Below are 26,961 nucleotides of genomic sequence, written 5' to 3'. Positions count from 1 at the left end.
GTGTGTTCCCTCCCGAGTCTTGCGTCTCCTTGAGTTTTGTCAAGAGTTCCTGTGCATGTGCGACTTTGTCAACTTGTGTGTCCGGATGTGTATGCGCGTGAGGCGTCCGTGTGTCACTCTCTCTCTCCGTCTCACTCCCTTCCATGTAGGCTGCGTTATTGGACGCAGTAGACCGGACAGGGCCAGAGGCGTACACCAAGCGGTCACGCGGCGTGACAGAGGAGCGAGCGGAGTCGCTGTCAGAAGGCCTTTTTAACACACTGCTGCTCTCCGTTCGGGGGGGGGGGACATTTTCCCGCAGTTTGACTGCAAAAGGCGCGAGATAAACGCAATTCTCAGAAGCTCCCACAGAACCACCACTGAAGCCCCAGAGGCTTTCTACCTGAAAATAACGCACTAATACCTTTGATGTTGCCAAAGAGATGTGCCAGAGAGCGAGGCGAGGAGGGAAATGGAGGGGGGGGGGGGCTGCTCAAACACACACACACACACACACACACACAGCTTCACCAGTCTAACAAGTCCATGTTAGCTGAGGATTCTTTACGGGGGTCAGCGAGAAGAAGAAGCATCAAACCACAAGTTATTTAACGGAGTTCGACTCACACCCAACGAACGAGGAGACGTTATATTATGTGTGTTTTCTGATTTATTGGCATTAGAAACAGGTGCCGTGTCCTTGCATGACTAGCAGATGTTCAAGATTGTAAGATATTAAATTAGCTCTCTTTGTTGCCTCCTCTCTATTCATCAAATGGCATTCTTCCTGTTGCTCTATTTCCATCTAAAAATACACAGTAGCAAGTAGCCATGAAATTACAGACAATGTCTGTCTGTGTGTGTGTGTGTGTGTGTGTGTGTGTGTGTGTGTGTGTGTGTTTGCACATGAGCATCAGTGAGCCCACAATGTGCTTTTGCACACTTAAGTGTGTGAGTGCTTTATTCCGCTGCTCTTTTCAGCTATAGAATAAAACTGATTTCCTCACTTGCACACTGCTCCTCTAATCACATTGCCACCACCAGCATGGTGGGATTTTTTTAGAACCGCCTTTATTCAGTGTGAGAGTGACAGCTCCAAGGAACTTCAATACATTTTGTTTTGCTGTCATTTTCAATCTTTGACTTTTTTTTGCCTCAATTTCCCCCAGCTATTCTATTACACTGCAAAGGTCACATTCATATCACCTCGGTGTTTAAAAACCAAACACCAGTGTGTCAGCGGGCACAGCGGTGTGACTTTTAAATTTGATAACAGCCCGGGGCTACAACAAGATAAAAGCTGACAAGCTTGTCAATGGCGACTCTTTCCGTGCATTAGCAGCATTCATGTGCACGGCTTGTAAACTTGACATTTCTTCTCCTGTAAATTCCCCTCAACCCGTAAACTGTATACAGTGAATGGTTGTGAAGATTAGATCTCGCTACATATTTAAGCTACAAGCTGGGGCTGTAGATGCTAATTTAGAAACGGGCAAAAATAGCAATGGAAACCAGACAGGCGGTCCATGAATGGTCCACAAGGGATAATGAGCTCAGTGCCGGTCCCTCTGACACTGGGAAGGTAAAACGGTCACTCTGATATTGAAGCGGGGGAGAGAAGGGGATGAATATCACTGTGATTCCACTTTGGAGTTCTGATGGATGGGTTTTCAGCTCCTCAGGGAACCTTTGGCTTGGGGAGGCATGAGCGACTCAAAGGGCCCGGGATCCTGGCTGACCCGGGCTCCTCCGTGTGTGCGTCCCCGCCAGGCTCCGGTGCTCGGCGAGGCTGAAGCGGCGAGGCGCGAGCCGGACTCGGGGCCCGAACCCGGGGCGCGGCGCTGAAGCAGAGAAGGCCCCGAGACGGAGGGGGCGGCCGCTCGGTCCGCTTAGCCGGAGGTCCCGAGGAACATGCCGGCCTCAGAGAGCCGGAGCCACCGGGGCCGCCCGGCTTCGGCGAAGCGAGGGACCCGCGCTGGAGGAGGCGCGGGGGCTGCAGCATGCGGGGGCTTGGCGCACCGCGGGGGGCTTTCGGTTCATGCTGCGCTGCAGACGGAGCTGCTGATGCCGGACAGTCCCCGGCAGTGCCCCCCCGAGGAGCCTCAGCGCGGCGCAGGTGGCAGCCGAGGCGAGTCGGCTCGTCGGGGCTTGCCGGCCCGCACGCGTCCGCCATAAGGTCTTCAAGAGGACGGTCAGCGTCCTCCGCTCTGCTCCTCGGGGGGTCACTGCGGCCCTCGGTGGGGGGAGTTTTTACTGGTCTTCCCTGGAGGAGGTGCTCTCTGAGGCAGGGGTTGAAAGGCTGTAGTATTTGAGGCTGTAGAAAAGGGAGAGATATAATGACGAAATAGTCTTTGATTAGTCAAAGTATAACGATGTACAAATCTGAGCGGGTCTGATCGCTGTGGGGATACAGGCTTTTGAATAATTTGTTGCTGCGAAGAAAATCACGAATTTAAAAAGCAAACAGTAGATTTATTCTTTGAGAATGGAAGAGGCAAAGTCACAGGAGAAGCCCCTATTCAGCACTTAAACACAAGCAGAGGAAAATAACCGTGTGAGAGGATGTACTGAATTCTCATTTTGTTATCGCTGCTGCAGACGGACTTTGAAAGCCTTCAAACAGAGAGCTGCGATACCCGCTGCCTGCGTTAGAACTGGCTGAGTCGTTAACCACATGACATTTAGACCAACCGTGGCGTTGTCCTCCATCTGGGGACATACGAGGTACAAACACAAAATCAGAAACACGCCTACAAAGTAATTGTCATTCTATAACAGCCCGGCAACAAGTATACTGAGTGGCTCACTGGCAGTTACAGTATGTCCCAGTAGATGTTTTTGCTAATTATGCAGCACAGCAAAACAACTAAAGGAGGTAACAGTCCTCTGACGCAAGCGACGTCCCATTATGATTTAACGGAGTTAGCATTTGTTTCCACCAGTTTTGGATTGAAGGTTCCACAGATTTTTGGGGGGAATGTGGATAATTTCGCTCTCCTACCAGAGGTACCACTATTTACCCAAATCATGTATAGATCCATACCACACTGCAACCTTGTTTACGACCATTCTGCACCACATTTCAAGATACGACTAATAAAAGGCCAATAGTGTTAATTAATCCATAAAACTACCAGCAGGAGCAGAGATGCTCAGATGAAAAAAAAAAGTCAATACTGAACTATATATGAATATTTCACACAGTATATTAGTACACTTTCTGAATAGCTTATGACCTCAACGTCTATTAAAAAAAGAATGTGTCTCAGGTTAGACTACTTAGTTAAAGACTGATTCTGTAAGAAATGAGAAACTGCGACTGGGCTTCGAGCAGAATCGAAAGAAACGAAATCCACCAGGAAGCATCTCAGGCTCCTGAAAAGCATGAACTTGGTTTTAGCACAACCCTCCACTCAGGTCACGACGCTGTGCCCGTTTCTACCCACAGTCATTTATATTTTAAGAGGGATTGGATGTCCGAGGCCACAGCTCCATCTCCTGGTCCCCTGCCTCAATGCGTCCTCGAGGCTCTCACCGAACCCTCGTCCACCTCTCACTGTTTTTGGGTGTTTTTGTAGCAAGAAAATACTGCTTTTAGATTTTAAAGCCATTCAGGAAGTTAACACGAACCCAATGATGGATGATTGTATGATTGGACCATTCAGCGGCACATGGAGTAGAGCGGGCGCACCGGGAACCGCAGGGTTGGCGGTTCCAAAACTGGCTGGTCCATGTCCCATGTGGAAGTGTCCCTGAGCAGGACACCCAACCCCTAACAGCTTCACGGCAGCCCACTGCTCCCACTGTGTGGGACGGGTTAAATGCAGAGAACAATTTTCTGTATGTGTAAAATAATAACATAAAAATGGCTTCTTCTTCTTCTTCTTCACAATAGCTCTGATCATCCGGTGGCTCACACGTCTCACACAGCGCGGTATTTCTTTTATTTGGCCTTGACAAACAGTACAGCTGCTATTGTGGTTCAGTCTCAGAGTGAGCACCTTCCAACAGAGTCCCAGAGTTCAAAACTAAATAAGAGCCTTTCAGTCCACAAAGAGAGTCACCAAGGTATTCACCTCAATAACTCAAGACTATCTTTTTTTTTATAGTCTGGACAGTTTGATTGATGCTAAAAATACCAACAGAAATGTCCGTTCTCATAAGAACATTCAACACCTTTAATTGAAGGTTTGCATTGAGCGCACAGCAGGCTTATCTGGAAGAAACCTCTGAAAGTTCACACTCAATTATGATGATTGCCATCTACAGGTGTCTCCTATAGATATTAATAATTACCAAGAATCCTTTAAAACTTGCACTGCCAAGAATATACCAGAAAGATGTTAGGGCCTAACATAAGCGTGTCATCTTCAGCGTTCCTCTCGCATGATTGGAAAAGCATCAGGCAAGAATTTGATCCACTTTATGCGCATAAGCAGATCGGAGCGGCAATATGGTGGCACTTCCTTTCAAAGCTATAGCTTTGTAGTAGGATTTATTATAGAGCGTCGATTTTGGATCGTGTTGGAAGCCGTGGAAATAGCGGAGGAGCAGATGACGTGTGGTTGCTTTGATTGTCCCTGGCTCGCTGTGCTTAGATGCTTTGATAGTGGAGCGATTGCTCAGGGCAGCAGTGATATGCATTCACGTGCCATAACAGAGGGGTTTCCCTAAATGTTTTCACTTTCAATACACTCCATTAAAACCCTTCCACGTAAGCATGTAGTATGTTTGAAGGATAAATGATAGAAAAACAAAACCACACAGCTAGATGTACCCATGCGTGCATAACAGTTCTTGTACACCGAATCTGATAGGATAGAGCAAATTAAAAAGACAACAGATAAAAGGAAGTTGGGGGAAAAAAATGAACAGCAAATCTTTTGGAAGAGCAGATCAAACTCCAAAGTGGAAAATACACAAAACCCAAACTCCCAAACTATTGAAAGTCGAACGCAAAGCATGCACACACAGAAGTGGAGGGGCATGCTGCAGTCCCCCGGCCCAGCGTGCAGGAGGTGAGGGCAGCGCGTTAACCGCATGTCAAAGAAACGTTACTGTACCACGCCGTGTCAGTGAAGTACTGCACTAGGTGCTCCACTCCTTGTCAGGGGCAATAGGTGTGGGGAGGCAAAGGCAGAACAGAGAGAACATGGAAGATTCAAGTTCAATTATTTTAGTGACATTGAGATTTGAGTTGAGAGGGAAAGAAATAAGTAAAGGTTAAAAATAGAGGTACGAGTGAGATGGAAGGAAGACGGACAATTAACAGTTAACAATCAGCCAATGCTTGAAAAAAAGAACACAAAATGTCACACGTTAGTTAGACATTCAGACAAATTGAATGCAAAATTTAAGGATGGCCTCCCATTCAGTCCAGTTACTTCTCCTGTACGGAAGATCGTTTGATGAATTAGACAATGCTATTGCCCTTTGACTGAACGCTGATGCTCTGTCAAAACTGTCTTGTATAAATACAACACTTGAGATAAACCGAGGTGTACTAAAAGAAAATATACCTGTGCAACATTTTTATCACCTTCCCCCTCGATCCGAAGCCGAGTCCCGCGGGGGTAGAACAAAAGAACACAGCGTGGGTGCTTCTCTTCTTCTGCTCTTTGCGTACTTTCTGCAGCCTGTTTACCCATTGTCATCCTCTACTTGCCATCTCATCAGCACAGGAGGATACAAAAGCGCGTCTGTGCTTTCGTTGTTCCGAGAGCCCGGCCTTTCTCAATTAACTCAAGCTCCATTTAATCCACGTAAATGACGTTAATTTAAGGCATTCAAGGCTTAAGACCACGTTATGGTTCTATTTAATTTCAATTTATTTGTGTATGTATTTATTATTTATTTATAACTAAATAACGGATACGTTGCGTGGTGAGAAGATGGAAATACGGCGGCGAAGGATGTTAGTGACTCACTCTGTCTGCGCTGGGGCATGCTGGTACGGGTCAAGCCCTGGTGCTGGGCCTGCCACGGGGACAGCAAGGGGGTGGGCAGCGCACCCTACGCAGAGAGAAACACAAAAGGACAAAAAGGCATATGACGTACCAGAACACACAACCACGCATACACACAGAGGCGTGCTGACACAGAACACATGCACTCCGTTAATGAGGCTGGCGAGCGCAATTAACACAGACGTAATAAAACACGGGCAGATTTGCACACATGCCAACGCAGAGAGTCAAGTGTTAAATCCATCTGTTGTTAGATTAAAAGGACATTTCAGTTTTAGTGTTAATGAGTGTAGGTGTTAAAATCAACTCTTTCATTTACCGGTGAGTACATTTTTTGTTCGTCGGAAAAACGCTTTTATCCCACAATGTCTGACATTTTCATATAGCGAACTGCAGCTTTTCACTGAAGCTACATATTGGATGGATCAGTGGAATATTCAACCCGGGATCCATTTGTGTTATGGCACAAATGGATCCCGGCAGATATGGCAGCTATCTATGGACAGTTTAAGGTCCCCACTAGAATTCAAAATAAAAGTTACACACAGATTTCAAACCACACATTTATTTTAATGCACATTTTGGGTCCCGCTATTCATTCTGTCAAAATGTGCAAAACGGTTCGCCACACACACACACACACACACACACACACACACACTTATAAAATATTCTCTACTTGGAAACGGCTATCACATAAATGCGATGTATGTCGACTAACAAGATACCTTTCAGGGTAAATCTGTTTTGCCGGGATGTAAGTTTACACTAATAATTAGTCCAACAATCCAATCTAATGAAACTGAAGCACAATGCTGCGGGTGAACACGTTGAAAGTCTGGTTCATTTTGAGTGCTCTCAAATAAATGAAATATGTCAGACTGATGTTTCACCTCATTTGCTGTCCGTGTTCTCCATCAGTCATGTTTGCATTTTGTTGTCCGAACATTGTGTTTAAACCAGACATTGTGTTTGAACCAGCACGTGGACATCTGTGTACAAACATGTACCCAGAAGAAGACGAGCCCCTTTATTGATCGCAAATCTCCAGGTGAAGCAATTCAAAGATCCCTCGGCCCCCTTCAGGAGAGGCAAAGTGAAAGGGAAGCAAAGCCATCACGTAACGCAGACACACGGAACAACAGCTTATCGCTGCTTTCCTCGGCTGTGGAGGGGGTCGCCGATCAACTATTGCATAACGAGAGAAGCACTGAATTGGTCAGAGGGAAGAACGGGTCGAGAGGGATTAAAAAAAAAAGCAGAAAAGCAGCAACTTCCCAGCAGGTCCAGCCCGAGCTATTTGAGAGGCCCCCCTGGTTCGTCCGTGTGACGGGGGGGAGGAATGGATTGCCCTGATCGGTTGTCGTCCATCCTTCAGCACCAACAAGTGCTTCAGCGGGGGGGGGGTCTTGGCTGAAGCCTGCCGTGGAGGCATCACTTGCGATGAGAACAAGGGGGCATGTTGGAGGGCTCCTGAATGTTTCCGACTGTGTCTGGCCGCGTTATTAGACCTCCGTAGCACCGAAGCCTGTCAATTTTTCAGCAGTGAAGACTCTTCAATGAGGGGCTGACAGACCTTTACAAGGACACGGGAGACAGCAACTGGGAATATAGGAAAAAGTTTTTCATTTTCCATCAAAACTCATTTTGATATCTCTCCCGCCGCACGGGAGCCGTGGGTTCGACGCCTGCATGTAGTTGCAACTCCAAAACAAGGGGGTTCTCGTCCTTATTGCTGCACTCGTAACTTCATCTGGATGGATGGTTGGTCGGTCGGTCGGTTAGTCAGTTAAGTACCGTTTCGGCAATTGTCAATGCAGCCCGTCTACCCGTTTGCAGAGTCCTAAAGCAAAACTCTGCCAAAGGGTAAGAATTGGAGTCAAGTAAAAAGTTGTTCTTTGTGATCTTACAACCTTTTTCATCAAACAACAACAACAACAGCAGCGTGTACAGGACTCCGGGAAGCTAATCCTCTAATCCACCACACAGGGCTCCTCGTGGTGGGCTGCAGCTAATACCTCAGGTTTGTCCGCGATGTCTCACTTCACAGACTCTCTCCAATTAAATCCTCACCTGGCCGAGACCGGTCTGCTGTGCTCTGGGTATTAATGAGCGTGCGCGTGTCTGTGATGCAGCGCAGCACGCAGAGGGAGCGTGGGTGGAGAGTTTATGTCAGAATCTGAGGGGGGGGGGGGGGACTTGTTCTTTCAACTTACAGCTTCTTAACACTGATCACTAAGCTTATGCAATCCCCCCCCCCCCCCCCCTCACCCACCGCCTGCCTCTCCCTCTCTCTCTCTGTGGCGGCAAATTGATCTAATTACCACCGAAAAAAAGCAGCGCGGTGATGTCCAAGGAGGGTTGACACAGACAAAAACACAGGGAGAGAAAAGTATTCACTGAAGCGAGATGGAGAGAAAGAAAACAGACTGAGAGAGCAGGCAGCGATAGGAAAAGACGGAGAAGAGGTGAATTGGAGGGTGTTTAAAAAAAAAAAAAAAAAGGCACAGGCGGAGTGGGAGGGGAGCCGTAATTATCTCCTGTGTCTGCCCCTGATGAAACATTGCCCATTGTGTTGCCGTTGTTTCACGGCTGCTGCTGCTGCTCATCCGCGTTTGTTTTTGTTTGGGTTATTAACACGGTCGGCTCCTCGGTTCTCAGCCTGATGAACCCATTGTTCAGTCACACACCGAGTGTGACCACCCCTCCCGACACACAAACAGGCTGCAGTCTTCTTCTGGTCTACATTTGAAATTGCAAAAATACTGCTCGTTGAGGCAAAGAGGAGAGGGGCTGAAGAAAGCCTGCTGCTGTGATTGCTCTGGGGGAATCATTCGGGAAGATTATTTCTAGACAAGTGACACTTGAGTAGTTTCCAGTTACACACTACATGTGCGTCTTACTGCGACAAGTCTGTCCACTATCTCTCCTTGTGTTGTATATTCATATACTCATATATACTTTTGGCTTTTCGACCGGAATTTGGATATTAAGCAGATTAAAATGGGAAGCCACTGGAGCTCGTGGCCCAAGCAGTCGGTTAGGCTATGTTGCCAAAGCTTTGCTACGGATTGGAAGAAAGTAAGGAGATCAGTTCATCACAAACAAGTTGAACTGTTCAAAGCAGCAACAGCCCACAGTGTTTTGTTCCGGAAAAGTAACGATGGGAACGATCCAATATCTGTAAGGGAAAATATCAACTGCTTGAAGAATGAACTGGGCGGTAAAGCCATTAAATAGCCATGTGCACGGGTCAGAGACCAGCAGCTTACTCTATTGTTGGGCTGCTAATCGGAGCTAAAAGCACAGCAGGATTCCTCTTCAATCCACGTTGAAGTTGCGGGAAAGCATCAGGAAACGACTACGGGGTGCCGATAGCGGCAAAAACGATTATAACCGATGGCCTTTGACAATAAGACTATTCTAGGTTGATCCTTTCCGCTTAGCGCTGAAAAGCTACTATCACACGGCAGGAGCTACTTGAGCGCTGTGATCCAATGGCACTTTAAATGTCAGAGGTGCCAAAAATCAACAAGAAAAACAATAAAGATGACAGCGAATAATGAATGTGTGTGTGTGTGTGTGTACATGTGTGTTTTGGACGACAAGCACAGAGACGTGAAATAGACAATGAATGTGCGAGTGGGGAAAAAGAAACTAATATTTGTATATAAAAAGGGAAAAGGGTTAGAGAGAGAAAAGCGGAAGAGACGGATTTCATTAAAACACTTTGAAGGATTGTTTAAAAAACTCGAGGTGAAAGCGAAGCATTGTTTGAGGAGCACTGTGAACCGCGGCTTGCTGCAGGTGCTACACTTGTCATCGCGATGTCAAAAGCTTTGATTTCGATATGAAAGTAAGAACAACCGGCAGAGAAACATCCCTTTCTCTCTGGTATTTGTTTACTCTGTGCTCGCTTTTCTTGCTACCTTGTCAAAAAACTCAAAGCCAACCTTTTAGAGCAATCGCATGCTCCGAGAACTAAAATGCCACGAACATAATGTGTTTGTCCCCACAGTGCTGCAAAACACATCGGAGAAAAATAATCTCCACTCTGGTGATGACTTCAATTGGCGCTGGTTGCCTACAAACACAAAATAAATCTTAAAAATGGTTGAAAGAATAGAGAGAAGGGCCTCGACTGTTTTTGTGTGTTATCATGCATCAGGCGCTGCAGGTCACAGGTAGATGTTCCCTCCACTGAGATGCTTCCTGTTGAGCACAACTGGCCCTACTTTGATAGTTGCCGTGGCAACTGCTAAACCATATGCTCTTGTGGTAAGCAGGGAGCTACTGTAGTTGCTGAGCTTGCTTGGTTTTACGTTGTATAATTTTGACATATAATCTTTCGCCGTGCCTAAATTTAAATATAAGTCATTCTAATTTAATTTAATTTAATTCAAGGTGCTATATCTATCCCTACACTTCAGCCTCTTTATGCGTGTGTGTGTGTTCTTCATACACTGACAGCTGAGAGCAGGTCAATTAGGAGTGTGTTTACGCGGCATCCTCCCTGGGACACTTCTGGTATTGAATCAATATTGCACCGCAGCTTACTAGCGTGGCTTAGCACTGAACAAATATCCACCCATCTTTCCGCCTCTTCCGGTCTCTGTCTGTCTGTGGATCCCACTCCCTGTTCCTCCCACCCTCCAACTGCTCATCTCCTTCTCTCTCGAACATTAACACCAGCCGCACAAGTACCCGTTGGGTGTGAGATCTGGGTATCAGAGTGTGATGCTGACAGCCCAGTAAACGGTGTTACATGGAGGGACACGGTGTAGCCATTGAACAGTGTTTGCCGTGGCCCCGAGAGAAACAGACTAAGCGGCCGATGCGAGCGGACCCAACAGAACAGGCAAGTGCTGGTGTCTGATAACTCCTTGGTGACTGTTGGAATGAGGTCATTTCAGAGCGCTCTGAATGTTTGGACTCACCCCGTGGCTTGGTGGTCTCCAGTAGGTCTGGGTGGCCTTGTCACACTGGTGCCTCATCCGTTTGTCCATCTGTCTGTCGCTCTGTCGCAGTGAGGAGGGAGCCCTCTGGTGGTGGCACTGACACCTGACTGGCCAACCCTGAGCAGACTGAGGGGGCAAGAACGAATAAATCATTAGAAGGCAGAGTGAGATTTTGCATTTATTATCTTGTTTTTAACCCGGGTCATGCACCAATTAACTTGACACTCTGCAAAACGGTATAAAATTATTAATCGTTTGCATCACAAAGGGAAAAACAAATTCAAAAGATGAACTTTGAAGAGCAGGAAAACAATATTTAATTGTTGTGTTTCACACATCGCATTTGGCTTCTCCAGTCGTCTAAAAGTTAAACCTGAGTGGTAAACAGTGCAGGAAAACCACCCTCACTGTTGTATATTATCGGATATAACAGACAGAAACAAAAAATATTTTTAAACGAATGATGTTCTTCATGCGGCTACTATTAAAAAAAGGAAACGGATGTTATTAAAGAAAATGTATGCAGATTATCAGGCTTCAGCTACAAAAAGTCATCCCGTGTGTCCTTCTTCAGATGAACGTGGGGCATGATGGGAAATCAACCGGTAAAATCAAGCTTTTTTCTTGTGAAAAAACGAAATTTTAAGCACATGGTAACAGAAAAAAAATCCTAATTTTTTAGCCGGTAAAACGATTATGACTGACTAACTGATGCACATGTGAATTCATGAGCAATTAACCCAATCCAATATAGGAATAAACGACAGGGCAACTAATGAGGCGCACTAAATGGTTTTGTAACCATTCCTGTAACCATCTCATATTCCTTCCTATGCGTGAATAACTAGAACAACTTCTGGCTGCAGAATCTGACAGAAATTGCTACTTTTCGTCAGCTGTAGTGAAAGAACTTTGACGTAGCTCGAACCAGAAGAGCAAATAATCACGAGCAGTCTGCCTCCACAGCGGTGGAAGCTGAGAAATCAGTCCGTGATAGCTCACTCCTCCCTGTTCCATTATTTCATGCCCCCCCCCCTCCAACACACACACACATTTATACTCTCCTTGCCACAGACAGCTACTCTATTGTTTTCTAATTACTCTATTATGTTCAATTCTGTTAACTCTTCGGTCTTTCAGCAGTTTCTGTGGAATACTCCCCCCCCCCCCCCACCTCCTCTGTGTCCCTGACTCTTAACCAACTGTAATAACATCACTCCCACCATTCTTTAGGACAAGCAGCGGGCGTAGAGGACTTTTGGACTTCTCAAGATACATGGCCAGTCTTCACGAACCAGTGTTGCTCTAATTGCTCTAACCGGTTGTATTTCCTTACAACCAGAAATTGGGGGGGTTTGGTCGGCTACCTGAACGGATCGCAGCATGATGCCTTTGTTTTATTGGCTTCCTCGTAGTTCCACCCTGTCCTGCGGGGACATCAGAGGAAATGACAACACAAACACATCTTTGGATTCCTCTAACCTAGCAGCCAGAGTACCCGCATAGTGCTTCCTAGACACAGTCGGCAGGGCAAATATGTTCGCCTGTAATCTTTTCTCCCTACGCCTCCCCAACATCTTCACTCGTTCAGCTTCTACGCTCATTAATGTGAGGGGGAGATCTGGAAATACGTCACAGGGTTTTTTCCTACTCTTGGCTTTTTGTGGGTGAGGTTGCAACAATATGGTGGGTGGGTGCTATTTCTAATTGGAGGGTGTAGAATGCGGCAGGGAGGCTGGCGGACCGGCCTCGCTTTGACATTTAGCTGTTCCTCAATACGGCAGGGATTTGAATAATGTCAGCGAAAGCATACGCTTGTTTGGCTAACAAGGGAGCCTGTTCAGGACACTAATGAATGTTAGAGAACGGAGACGGAGGCCGCTAAAAGCATACAGAACGGAGGTTATTGCTCGGCACCCGTCAGCGCGCGAGTACACACACTAGAGTGCACGTCGTGAGTGCGCGAGCGCAGAACTGAAGACCCGTCTGAGATATAAAGGGCACTGCGGCGCGTCCTCGCTGACAACTAACAATCTGAACGGCAGACCTGGACATGTGTCACGACATGTGCATCCCCATCTGTCCCCTTCAGACAGATTGTTTTGGGGGTTTTTAGCGGATAAATCAGGTGTTGGGGTGAACAAAAAGCCGGCCTTAACCATGTCAGATCTGTAAAAGAATTGCTGTCACGGCAGGGAACTCCCAGAAGAGAAGATGCGCTTGTAGCTTATGAAAGCTGCATGAAAGCAATCAGCAAAGATGAGCACTGGAGCTATTGGAGGCCAGTGGAGGATCACTCGTCTGGAGCCTGTAATACGCAACTGAAGATGAGCTTTGATTGATATTCTATGACTGAGCCCTGATCACCTGACGGTGAACCACCCTGCAGTTGTCATTCACAGATACTTCATGTAGAAACCCAGAGTTTAGAGGCCGTCCGCTAAATATCTGATTCGCACAAGGCGGCGTTCTCGGGTCAGTTTCCAATCTCACTAAACAGTAAACAGCAGACGTCATCCGCAGAAACGACTCACATACTGACCCGCAGTAAAAAGATCAACGCCGCAGTGTCAATCCCGCCAAAGAAAAAGCCAGAGCGAAACAACAGCAGCACGTGGTGCTCAGCCAGCAACTGCTCTGCATCATAACAGTGTTCAGAATGTTTGTCAGACTACGGCCTTCAGCTGGTTATAGATAGAACACACTCTCCTTTTCATACTTTGCCCGCGTGTTAGTCCTGCTCACACCACCTCACCATTTGTTCCCGCTGATGTTGTTGTTGTTGTTGCAGCTGCTGCAGCTGTTGACACTGCAACGTGAGCTGAGCAATGGTTTTGTCTCGACTCCCCAGTTCCTCGCGGAGCAACTGCACTTCCTTGATCAGCTCCTCCGACTGAAAACACAGGCAAACACGCGGTAAACTGCCGTGGCGCAGCAAGAAAGAGGGGAATTAAAAAAAATAATAATTTGGCACTTTGGCAGCACATTAAATCAATCACTGATGAAAAGTTTTGCACCTGCGATACAGTGGTATTGTCTTCGATCTCTTCGGGAACTGGAGATTCAGTATCCTCAAGCTAGAACACACACACACACACACACACACACACACACACACACACACACACACACACACACACACACACACACACACACACACACACACACACACACACACACACACACACACACACACACACACACACACACACACACACACACACACACACAGAACAAGGTGAGCCGGATCGATGACAATTGCCTTTGGCATGCCTCAAGAGCAGTATTTCGCTACGGTGGAAGAACTTTAGTCTGAAGCACGTATACTGTGCTGACCCTGAACTGTCAGCCCACGGTGCATGCTACCTGAGGCGCAGTGGTGATGTAAACTTACAATACGTTGATTTCCTCATATACAACAGAAAAATGTCTGGACGCTGGATTTCTTTTTCCAAAGCAGGCCCAACACTGCATCTCGTATAGACAGAACATGTAATAAAATACTCCTAATTCCATTCTTTCCGTTATTTTACCAATTGCTGTTTGATTAAGAATTTGGTGTAAATGAGAAATGAAAGTTATCTGAGCTGAACATTTTTGGGGAAATTGCATATTTTAGGCCAAGAGTCACTTGAAGGAATTTAATTTACAGTGAGTTTAAAGTTTATATTAATTATAAAAATGAATTAAAAAAGTGGATATGTATTTAATCTTGAAAAATACACTTCATTTCAACACCACATTCCACCTGCTGCGTATTCACGACAGAAATAATGTAGTTACTATATGACTGACTGTGAAATATAGCAAAGATCAATTAGGATTCAACAAGGCTTGAGGCTCATTTATAGACGAGTTACTAATAGGGAGACGGACACGTTTTCCCTCTTGAGGCTATCCAACACAAGCCTGACTAATTGCAGTGAGACACTTGATTTAACTGTGCAAACATCACCAAGTTGCTACGGGTAAACTTAGTCGAAGCATTCCAAATGATTTGGTTTTAAGTAGCTCTGAGGATTTTCAGCGATGCGCTTGTGTATTTTGAAGGAGTGTGTGTTTTCGTGCGTTCATCTCAAATGAGAGACGTTGACATCTTTCATTTCTCTCCCCTCCTTCCCTGTCACCCGCTACTCTTGCCGTTAAAAAGGAATTTTTAAGACTGACAAACTTCTATTTAGTTCAATCATTGTCACATAAGCACAGATATATATTTCTATTCATGTACGCATAATAATATGCAAACATGAGATCACAAATGCACGCAAACATCACATCAATGTGCATTTGAAGAAAAGGAGGCCTCTGTCTTCACTTGTTTGTTTGAATAAAGGGCAGCAGCATTCTGATGAGAGGGCTTAATAAACACATAAAAACATCTGAATGCTTTATGTGGAACCACGTTAAAAATAAAACTAGAACTTAGCTCAGTTTGACACCTGAGGACAGTGACACGTTGTACTTCAGACAAACTTTATTAATTATTTATTTAATTATTACATCAGTCAAGCAAACTAAAACAAAGCTGCATTTAATATACATAACAGCAGCTGAAATTAGACTAGTTCTTGAATACTAGAACTAGTTATACCACCAAAGTAAAAGCTCGGGGTAGGCAACATGTTCTACGGTGGCGCATGGGTAGAGAGGGTGCACCGACAACCGCAAGGTTGCCGGTTCGAGCCCTGGCTTAAAAAAAAAGCCCTGGGTTAAAGATGCAATGCAAGTCGTTTTGGATAAAAGTGTCAGGTAAATTACCTGTAATGTAACGAAATGTAATGTTCTGTATGTGACTCGAGGGTGATCAGAAGGACAAACATGTCCTGAGACCGACACTGCATACAGAACAAAAACATGTGTTTTTTGCGACTGGGGCTCAAACAAACCTGGAGTAATGTTTTCAGCCTGAGCAGCTGACTCTTCAGCGAGCTGCAGTCTTGAGTCATGTGCTTGAGTGTGAGCTCATCCAGCATGGCCTTGTAGTCACTCGGCCCTCGGTCCTCGGATGGGACAGGCCGAGGAGGGATCCTTGAAACCTTTACACCATCGTAGTGCTGGACGACATGAGGCCTGAGAGAGAGACAGTCACATAAAACAATACTTTTTACTTTTGACATTTCTACACTTTACTGCTTATCAGGCAACACTGATTGCGTAAACAACCTGCTATTGTTGTAGAAGAGATCGGGTCCACTCCAGCGAAGGTGTCTACGACGCTGCCCCTGCCGACCAGCTCTGTCTGAGCGCTCAAAGTGGGACATCCCGTCAGCGTCTGTATGGGAAAAATTTAGCGCTTGATTAGTCAGAGTAAAGAAGCACGTGCATGTCTGAAACATAAAAGATCATATACACTGTGCCATCTGACCTGGAATGCAGGTGACCAGAGTTTGGGGTATGCTGTGTTCCAGTTCCGCGGTCATTTTTTGCGGAAAGTGAAAATAGTACATGTTTGCGGTTTGAGAAAAGCAGTATTCTGCAAAAGATATGATTGGTTTTGCTTTATTTTTATCTGCCGGTTTGTTTATTATTACCACCATACACAAATACACAAAGTGCGACACTGCGAGTCAGTTTTTCATATCTTATGTTGATGATTGCTGCCCTGTATATCTCAGATTTTCCATTCTACAATATCTGCATATAAATCGAGACGGGTCCACCTCTCAACTTTCTCACAAACACATGCTCTCCCACAAGGTGAGAGGCGATGTCATTTTCAAGAAGGTAAAAGGACACTCAATAGCACGTAGCTGTGAAATGAACCGCGGCCGCAACATAAATTGACAACTAACAGAGCGCAACCCCCAGGAAATCAAAAAGACCCTTGACTTTTTATATTCCAGATCATCTTTTGATTGATGGAAAACGGTGAAATAGAAAGAAGGAACATTGGAAAATTGAAATCCCCCGATTCAGTTACTGTAGCAGTGGTAGCATTAGTAGTTCAAATACTTTACCACATAGCACAGGAGTAGACGGGCTGCTCTATTCTGAACATTCCAGGAAACACCAGTACCCCCAACTCTTTCTCTGCTCAGAAAAAGCCCAGTGAAAGATCAACAGAAATATATTCCAACTTGATAAAAAAAAAAAAAGAGAGGATCCACAACAGGCAGAGAAACGAAGAGAGTGGAGAGAAGACGTCTCCTCGTCCAGACGGCTGTGGAGCAGTCAAAAGGGCCAGCAAAGGGAAAATCTACTCAAGTTCCCGGCCTGCCCGCCTCGGTCTTTGTTGGCAGCCTTGTTTTTCTGGGAACTCCCTAGAAACCGGAGCTGGGGAGGAAGGACTGCGGCGGTGGTGGTGAGAGAGCGGCCAAGGTGACTAGTTTGTGTCCAAGCTAGAAAGTCGCCGGCTTAGGCAGGCGAGGCAAAGAAGCCGGGGCCTCACATTATGCCCCTTCTATTTGTTGTAAACCCCTCTTCTCTTCTCCCCCTCTGTGCGAGAGTCAGGGTTTGACAGGGGGCAGGGAGGGAGGGACCCCCGTGAGCTGGGTCCAACTGGACTCTGCAACCCGTCTTGGTTTCTCTCCGACTCTCATGACTAGCTCGGGCCACGGCAGAGAGCGCTATAAATATGTCCGCTTCCCAAAAAGGAGGAGGAAGGGACACACTCCAATTCACATTCCTCTGGAGAATTTCTCCTCCTCTCTCACTGTCTCCTTCTCTCTGAAACAAGGAGAGCTCTGTTTACAGACTAGAGAATGATAGCAGGGCTGCAGCTCTGCCTCGCTAATGTATACCGAGTTGAAGGTTTATTAAGTGCACTTAAAAATAAATGCTGTCTAGTACAAGAGGCCTGCTAGAGATCGTAACAAAGTCAAGGTTAAAATGTTCCATTTCTGTCGCTGAAGCCGTTTTAGAGAACTAATAATCTAACTCCAGGGTCATCCCGGAAGATGTAGTTTGCATTACTGAGGCAAGACTTGATGTTAGACATGCCTCTTAACAGCACAACAAATCAACATCCACGAATATGACCACAAAGGTAAATAAAAGGCCTCTGAAACACTTAAGAGAAGCTGAATGTTTAGGGGCCTGATAGAAGGTGGAACTGATCTTCTATACGGCTTCTTCTTAGTTAATCCCAGCCAGCATCGGGTGAGGGACCGGGTATACCCTGGACAGGCATCTGTGAGACTGCGTGTTCAATTCCCAACGTGACCATCTATAGGCTTGAATGAGGCCTACATGCAGTATGCCAGTAAATTGGTGTTATTAATATAGTGCTGCCTTCAGGACTGACTTCACTTCCTTGAATTCCTTATGGTTTATAACAAATTAAGATACAGTACATTTTCCACAACCGTTCTTCCCCGCTCTCAAATATGTGACAAAAGCTATCTAATGAATAGATACCACTGTCAACACCAATATTATGCGTTAATAATTTGATCCGATAAATAGGCGTTAACCTACATGGTTTCATTGAGATGAACGATTACATTTACAAAAGGAAAATGGATGACCGAAAACTCCCAGGCTAAAAAAGATATGGCATCTAGATGAGGGGGGTGGTATGTGGAATAGTAAGATAATGATTTGATAAAAATATTCATGTAAACACCATATCGCTGTTGTCAAGGCAATCAGATGTGATGTCCGCTCCCACGGAGCCTGTGTATATGCGCTATGAATGTGCCGGCACTGTACCCGAGTGTCTGTTCATCTGTTCATATAAACAGAGCCAGACAGCTGACCCAATACTGCTTCATCTGTCATTAAAGGCCAGTTGTGTGGCAGTGGTTGAGTTGTAATTAAATAACTCTTCAGAAACACAATTTTAGAAGAGTAACAGCACATAATGGACAGCAAGGTGTCTATATAAAGGTATAAAGATGTTAATGGAGGTAGCAGAGGTAGCTATTCCCCTTAGGATTCAATTTTTTCCGGCCATTATTTGACATAAAAGGATATTGCTTGGAATAGAATGTGAAGACCTTGGTAATGCATTAATTTACAACTATGATGGGAACAGTTCTGCTAAAGGTTTCCACTTTTAAGAAAATAATGGACAACATCCCAGCAATTAGACTGTAGCATTTTCACTTAACCATAGAATAAGCTCAAAGATTGAAATCCAGTGTAGTAAAACTCCAATTAGTGTGTGTGTGTGTGTGTGTGCGCGCTCTGACCATGCAATCCATCCTCTGGCAGGTCCACATCAAGCATGAGGTCATCGTCGTCCAAGTCTCCACTTCCCGGAGGTTCCAGGTTGTTCAGGACATCCTTAAAACCACAAAATTGTAACAATTGCTTCATTGTGAGGCATTAGATAACATTATAGGCACATTATGGGTGCATTAGTCATATCATTTTGCCTCTGGTTGTAAAACAAAATGCAGGGATAGAAATATCTAGAGCCCAGGGGCCAGACACATGCATATCTGTGCAGGTTCTGTAAGACAACAAAAATAACACATAATGCACAAATACGCAGTGGGAGCTTTTTCCTGCGAATAATACAGCTTTGCAACCACATGAATTATAATGGTTTGAAAAGTAGTGTGTTTGCACATAAATGTTACCCCAAAAATCATGCAATTAGCCATAGATAGATGAACACATAAATCAGGGACCTTCTGTCGTTGGCCTGGTATTAGCAGACTCTTTCGACGGTGCCAAAGGGCTTTCTGTTGTTAGTCAATTTTAGCACACAAAAGGTTTATCGCTGTGATACACTGTTCATTCTCGGCTGGGAGAATTTGGTGGCTATACAAATGAACAGGGTTTGCAAAGAGCTGGAAATCTCATAATTTCATGCCATGGTGAACTCTTGCATTTATTATGCATGGTGTTTAAAATTACATTATGTCAATTGAGCATTGATTGTTCTATTTATTAATGTTTTAATTACTTATCATTTATTAAATATGTCATTAGCAATAACAATTTGTGAAGGGTTGGAAACTGATACCACTTGACATGATCCTCTGACTGCAGAAGCTCAGATTATTGCATACATTGGCAGATAACACAAACTGTCTTCTGGAAAATAACACTCAATAGTGAATGATAACACGGAACACTTTGAAAAGCTCACAAAAACACTTCTCATTATAGACTCAGAATATGCAGTTACTCTAACTGACGCGCTGTTGTCTGCCAAATAATTCAAAGCATACCCAAAAGTGAAGGACTGAATCAATAGTTCAAAGCTATATTTTTCAAGGCAATTTTGCGCTTCGTGGAACTAAATTGACAGGGCTTTGACTAAAAGACACAAGCATTAAATTACTCATTATAGGGAATCTCATGTGTTGCTCGACAACTGCCTGAAAAGGAATGACGAAGAGAAAAGAATAAACAACACACACACACACACACACACACACACACACACACACTCCTGGAGCCATGCAAATACTGTCACCCAAAATGTGGGTGGGATCTTTTGATGTCTGACGACTCAACCCCGTCTCGCCGGATTTATTCCGTCTCTCTACCTTACGGTCCTCAGATCTATGTCTCGCTTTCCTCCCCATCCCATTTACTTTTTTTTCAAACTTTATAACTCACACGGTAAACGTTAGCACCGAATTTGCTACAAAATCGCAATCTCACCTTTCCTCCCACACACTTTCAACTGTGGATGTCTTCAGCTGTCTGACACTGTGAACTGTACGCCAGCCGCACAACAGCAGCAAAACTTTCAACAAAACACAACTTTCCATCCGTGTCTACACTGGGCCTTTTTTTTGCCAGACTGTTTGACGAAGATCACAGCTTTGCGTGAAATCATACACTTAGGTGTGCAAGTGGAAAAACACTCACATTGGAAAAAGCCTCCAAAAAGACTCAATGGAATGAATAGTGTAGAAAGCAGCAGTGATTTCAATTCAATTATATACTTTGATGTATGAATATGAAATCCAGTGTGGACTTCTTGGGCATTGATACAGTGTTAATTTCGTCGACGAAAACTATGACGAAATTCGTTAACCAACCTTTTTTCCATGACTAAGACGTGACGAAAACGATCTTAAAAAAATAAAAACTATGACTAAATCTATTCTAACTTTCGTTAACGAGACGAACATGTTGGTTGTTGACGAAGTTACAATACTTTTTCCCCCTAAAATCGCACGCACCTAACAGGCAAAGTTATTAACGCGTCATGATGACGTCATCCACGAACCCAGAACACGCGCTCACATCGGTGCTTCTTGTGCACCGACTACGGACCGCGACGACTATTTTATGCTTCGGCGAGTTTGAATGTGGCTTCGTTAGTTTAGCTCAGCTGTCTCGGGTTAGCTGACTGTTAGCAGGCTGAAGCCGCGCTGCTTCACAGAAACATGAAGACCCGTTTAACAGACTGTCGGACATTTCTGCTCTGTTCTCTGGCGACGGCAGGCAGCGTTTCCTCGGCTGGATGAAACCCTCCGTTACAGGCTCCTCCAAACACGTCTAACATAATACACTCATTGCAGGTTCTGAAGCCAAGAAAATAATGTATTGCACCGATTGTAGGACGTGAAGGGGTCTCGTTTGTTGGGACAGTGGAAACAATAAAGGACCATGAAGTTTCCGGTGGACGTGTGAAAAGCATTGCAAGTAAACAGACAAGACAACAAAGTGTTGCGTTTAGATCCCTGGTCCTCATGAAGTTGTTACACCTTTGCCAATTTATTAAATTGCCTTGCAAATAAATGCTTTGCTATTTGTTAAAATCCAAATCCTTTCATGTAATGATTTTTCTCATGTCATTTAATTAGCTCACACAAACACTTCAACCATTTGTTCTTGGCCCGGCTCCTCCGTCACATTTTACAACCCATTGTGGCCCGCGAGTCAAAACGTTTCCCACCCCCTGCTATAGACCTGTCCTAGGAGGGACATGTAATGGACAACCAAGTACTGCAAGCTAGACTATTGTGCAGCTGTAGACACAACACAGGGGGGCCCTGGGCCTGAGAAGGGAAGAAAGGAGTTTAATAAGGATATTAAATGTGACTAAAACTAGACTAAAACTAATGACTAAAACTAAGGAGGATTTAAATGACTAAAATGTGACTAAAACTAATATCCATTTTCGTCTAAAGACTAAGACTAAATCAAAAATATCTGCCAAAATGAATACTGCATTGATACACATACTATAGTCTAATCAGTTTTATTTACACATAATTGTGCAAACCTAAAAAAAAATGAGCACAACAATTTGCTCCGAGCGAGATGTTTGATCTCTCCCCGCTAAAGTGACCCTGCGCTCCTACCGCTTCCATGTGTAAAAGCTATATTAAACTTTAAATCAGGAATAAAAAGTAATTGCGCGAGCCGCGGACCCTTGGACTTGACCGCAAAGTCGATATCTGTTGTGCACCGTTCTTGATAAGCATCTCAGCAGCAGCTTTGAGCCAATTAAGTTGTAGCCGTTGAGCTCGTTCTCGCTAAAGGAATAATGATTTGCCTTGTAGGAGTATAGGAATTTGACACATGGCACACATATTTCCAATTCCATCTCGGATTGGTTATCCAAAAACCCTGCAGCATGAGCGGTCTTCCAGCGTGCTCGGGTTTCATGGCGCACTCTGATCCCGCCGTATCGGATGGATCTTCCAGCAAACACAGATGGATCAAACACAGATTAAAACCTCCAAACTCACCGGGGAAAGTTCTGATTCGGAACACCCCCCCCCCCCCCCCTTTTCTTCACAGTGTGGCCCGAGTGCCTGCGCAGCAGATTTGAGGAGCAAATTAGGAAGCTCATTCCAGGTTCTTCGATTCTGCCCGTTGCTTTCTTTTCAGAGGATCTTTTGGGGATCTCAAGTAGATGCTTGATAATCGTGGGCTGAATGTATATTAGTGTCACGGCCCACTATCAGCCAGAAGGGCAAAAAAAGCAGCTCATTCTCTGTTCAAAACCCTTACATAAAAATAAAACCTTAGCGTTAATAAGTGTTTCAGATAAATAAAGGCTAAATAGAAGTGCTTAGACACTTCACACATGTCTCCGTCTTTTCTCTTTTGTCTTACAGGAAGCAAGCCGCTGTATTCATCCCGGTACCTTTCATTTGGTGTGTAAAGTCGCTCTCAGTTGAGCGACTATCCGAGACGAGAACAAGAAATCAACATCCAACAATTTTTATCCCAGGATCATTAACTTTCTGAAGGTCAAACACATCGCAAAATAATGCGCTGAAAAACACAGAAATGCTATAGGCGATTGCTCATGCGATGTCTTTATATAGGAATTGAATGTGTTTGGGGCTGATGTGCTCCGCTGCTGTGTGTGTGTGTGTGTGTGTCTCCTGTGTGACATTAGCCCCCCTACTCGACAGGATAAGTTCTTATACTATGACTTGGGACCCGCGGGTGGTTTTGATGGAGGATATGTCCTCTACCCCAATCATTTCCAGATGTCATTGTAATCCATTTACCCAACTCTTTTTTTTTTCCCTGTTCCTGAACTAAGATTGTTTTCAGGAAAAACATTGATTGTCCCGGTCTGTCTAACTGTAGGTAGTAAAAAAAAACAAAAAACAATTGTGATTGTTCTGTGGTACAACTGAATGAAACCTTTGTGAGATGAGTTAAATCAAGGATAATTCAGTACACCCACCGCAAATATCTTACTGGTCTTAGAGCAATAATTGGGTGTTTGAGAAATTGGTGGCAGTCCAAACAGCCAAATAATGAATCCCAATGATGGGCTCCTGAAGGAAAACACAGATATTAAAAACAGTATTTTTGGATTGAAAATATCACTCTTCCGTTTCGACTTTGGCTAATTTTTATAATGATTCACAGTAAAAACCCTCGAAACCGTATTTTCTATTCCATAGTATAAGAGATGCTTTTCAGATTCACAGCTTGTTGTGACCTTTTCCCCCTTGGGGTAGTGGTTGTTCAGTGTTTGTGCAGACTAGTACACAAGTGTTTGAAAGTTCCTCATTTCTGTCATGAAAACTCTACACCAAATTTGCCGGGGGGCAAAATTCTCAGACTTCTCCCAGCAAGAGGAAGATCTCCGTCCCCGAGACTCGCACCACTGTCTGCTCAAATCAAAGGAAAAGAAAACAGATTCTTATGCAAGAGTATGTTGTTTTTTTTCCAGCGTAGCAAACTTGGCATTGTATTGTGACTCCTGTGTGCCGTTACACCCCTACAAGAGACGTATTGTGATAAATGCCCATCTCCTTTCTCTCTGTTGTGTTTCATGCTGCCCATTCAAACTTCCACTCGTGTTAAAATGTAATACAAGTAGTTTCATTTTGTCCTCACTTTATATTGCGATGAGCATGGGAGGGAGATGTTGAGATCTTTATGCTCCATGCATTTGATCTTTTATTTGTATATTTGATGTTAAATTGTATTGGAATCTTTCAATGTGTAAGTCTCTCCAAAAAAAAGATTGACAGGTTTTCTTTGTCTGGATAAACATTTTTTTAAAATGATTTTATATTCAATTCACAACCTAGAATGGCCAGTCAAGTAACCGCAAGTAAAATATAGTCCATAATCCGAATATACGGAATCGAGCAAATCTTTCTGTAAGAAGTGGTTGTGCATGTTAGGAATCAGCTCATTTATTACTGCCGTTATCTACCACAAGGGACCAATACGCAGCCAATTTAAGAATTAAACTATGTGACGGGCCCTGTTGAGAGACAAAGTGGTTATAAAAAGCAGCTTGGTAATGATGAATAGCAAAATTACAGTCACGACTGTGGTCGGAGAGTATAAGAAGTCATAATGGAGAACGCTAGGACACGTAGGCTGTAATTCTGTGAATGACTCAGACCGCAGTTGTCACAAGTTGTGTACGATGGTCTGTTAAAAGCACCGAGTGCTTCAAAAACAAATTCACAAACAACACTGTTTATCTGAAAAGGGCTGCCGCTGTCAATTTAAAATCCACACAAACACGAGCAGGTGAGCTATTAAGCCTCATTAATGCAACAGCGGAGCCGGTTCACTGGCAGCATGTTCCATAACTGGCTAAGTACTCTGCAGACAAAAGGCTTAAGTACCTCACTAATTTAACACTAATGAACTGACCTGTCTCAACCCCCCAAAAAACAGAATAAAAATTACAGGAAAAATAAATAAATCGGGTATAAGAGGCAGTTGTAACTTTGTGGCTTTGAGGAAGCAAAGGCGAGAAGTAGAGGATTATCCAAGAGCAGAAGGGATCAAAACTGGCAGAATTCTGAAAACGCAAAAGGGAAACATTCTGGAGTTTTCCATGCAAGGCTTCATGCTGCGAGGAGGGACACTGGGCTGGAACTCAAAGGGAACTGTACTAACTTGAATAACAGAAACCTCAAGGAACTTACAGTAAAAGTTAGTTGGACTATTTGTCGGTTGAAAGGCAATTGTAGGGTTTGAAGTCTTGTGAAGACGGGGATGCTTATATAGAGCAATACAATACAATAACCCTGCAATGCATACAACAATTGAGGATGTTAATGTGGTTGATTAATCTGGTCAATGCTAATTGTGTTGTATCAAACTCATTCCATAATATTCTCCTTGCGTTGAGGCAAACACAGAGGGGACAGTAAGGATTAGCTGTATGAAGCGGTACGATTTCCATCCTTCAGACACTTAAAGAGAAATTGAATATCATAGGATTCACACAGGCTCTATGTACTGCAGAGGTATTGTACTCGATTGTAGTTCACCGCACAGGCGTTGCCATTATTGCATCCACCCCCACGCAAATACCACAGAGCACCTTTCCTTCTATTTGAGCTCTAGCTTTGCAGTGAACAGGGTACTCAAAAATACTTCAAACTTGAAATACAGAAACGTGCCCGTGGCTTAAATTGCTGTTGCAATGATAAATTGCAGCGAGGCCTGGAAAACATTAACAGTCACTGAGAAGTGTGCCCCTGTTTCATAATGCCAACTTTGTAACGCTGCTACGGCATCAAGCTCAACGTTGCATCGTGGGAATGTTATTATCCGCTCAGGTAGCCCGCACCTTGATTGTGAGGCAGAAGAATAAGAATGCTGATAGAGACATATATGGCCAGAGAAATACTGACACACACACACACACACACACACACACACACACACACACACACACACACACACACACACACACACACACACACACACACACACACACACACACACACACACACACACACACACACACACACACACACACACACACACACACACACACACACGTTGTGTTGTCTTAAGGATGCACAGCGCCTCCAAGTGGACTGAGCATGCCACTGCGGGCAGTGCACACTAAACCTGCTGGATATCGTATCCTCTCATCCCGTCGCAGGGAAGGGTTTAGCTTACACAAAGGCTGAAAACAGCCAGTTCTTCTTAAGGGGGTTTATTGTTATTGTTGCTTCAAGCGTGACTTGCTTTTCAAAAAGAACTAAATTGGGCCCAATTACCCTGCATTTCTATTTCTACAGCATCTAATTCTGAGGTGGAACAGTTTCCCAGGCAAACTACAAACATTTTGTTCAAATACAAACAAAATCAATGATACATTGTTTGATGCCTCAGCTTGTTCATTGATATTGCATCAGGGTGAAACACAAAGGTATTAGAGATCATTTTGGACACAGCTTTTTTTTCTCCTGCTCATTGCAAGGAAATATCTAATCAGTGAACTCAGGGAATATGAGAAGGAGTGAGACACACAGAAGAAAAACCACAGAATGGGGGGGGGCATGGAGAGATTAGTGCATTCAATTACAGTAAGTGGGCTCATTTCCTCTAATCAAATAGCTCAGTTAGAAATATCAAAAGGCCCACTCCCTTTACAGCTGATTTTCACACATCAGCAATCAGTCCCTCCAGTAGGTCGCTCTCCTCTCTTTCAGGTTCTACTTGTATCCGCTTTACTCTCAACAACAAACCGTTCCATCTTTTACGGCAAGGAATGATACCATTCCCTTCTTCTCTGAACGGAGAACAGTACAACACTTAAAGATGTTGCTGTCCACGCTGCATATGCTCAGCGGAACTATACCGGGAGCAGTCAACATACCCTGAAGGTAATTGGACGTTTCTTTTAGAGCCGCAAAATTGCTGTGATTCCTTTCTCCACTGAAGTGTTGGACGTCGTTGCAGTGGCC

At 44.4% G+C, this 26,961-nt stretch overlaps 1 protein-coding gene across 6 annotated transcripts in view; it reads right to left on the bottom strand.

Moving 5' to 3' along the window:
* Nucleotides 1-631: 631 nt before the first annotated feature.
* The window catches only part of ccser2a (coiled-coil serine-rich protein 2a), a 42,076-nt gene continuing 15,746 nt past the window's right edge, over nucleotides 632-26,961 (bottom strand). For 2 of the 6 annotated variants that reach the window (XM_078104412.1, XM_040178785.2), the window contains 9 exons: nucleotides 19,036-19,129; nucleotides 16,067-16,175; nucleotides 15,790-15,973; nucleotides 13,921-13,980; nucleotides 13,659-13,796; nucleotides 10,883-11,029; nucleotides 5,907-5,991; nucleotides 5,043-5,082; nucleotides 632-2,293 (listed from right to left, as the gene is read on the bottom strand). In XM_078104412.1, coding sequence (XP_077960538.1) covers nucleotides 2,230-2,293; nucleotides 5,043-5,082; nucleotides 5,907-5,991; nucleotides 10,883-11,029; nucleotides 13,659-13,796; nucleotides 13,921-13,980; nucleotides 15,790-15,973; nucleotides 16,067-16,175; nucleotides 19,036-19,129 — 921 coding nt within the window. In that variant the 3' untranslated portion in view covers nucleotides 632-2,229. The remainder of the gene's footprint in view (nucleotides 2,294-5,042; nucleotides 5,083-5,906; nucleotides 5,992-10,882; nucleotides 11,030-13,658; nucleotides 13,797-13,920; nucleotides 13,981-15,789; nucleotides 15,974-16,066; nucleotides 16,176-19,035; nucleotides 19,130-26,961) is intronic. The other 4 variants (XM_078104413.1, XM_040178786.2, XM_040178782.2 and 1 more) reach the window with 2 other exon arrangements.

The sequence above is a fragment of the Gasterosteus aculeatus genome, chromosome 6, assembly GCF_964276395.1.
Source record: "Gasterosteus aculeatus chromosome 6, fGasAcu3.hap1.1, whole genome shotgun sequence".
Lineage (NCBI taxonomy): Eukaryota > Metazoa > Chordata > Actinopteri > Perciformes > Gasterosteidae > Gasterosteus > Gasterosteus aculeatus.
The sequence above is the reverse complement of the archived record's forward strand: the minus strand, read 5'-3'. Positions and strand labels throughout refer to the sequence as shown.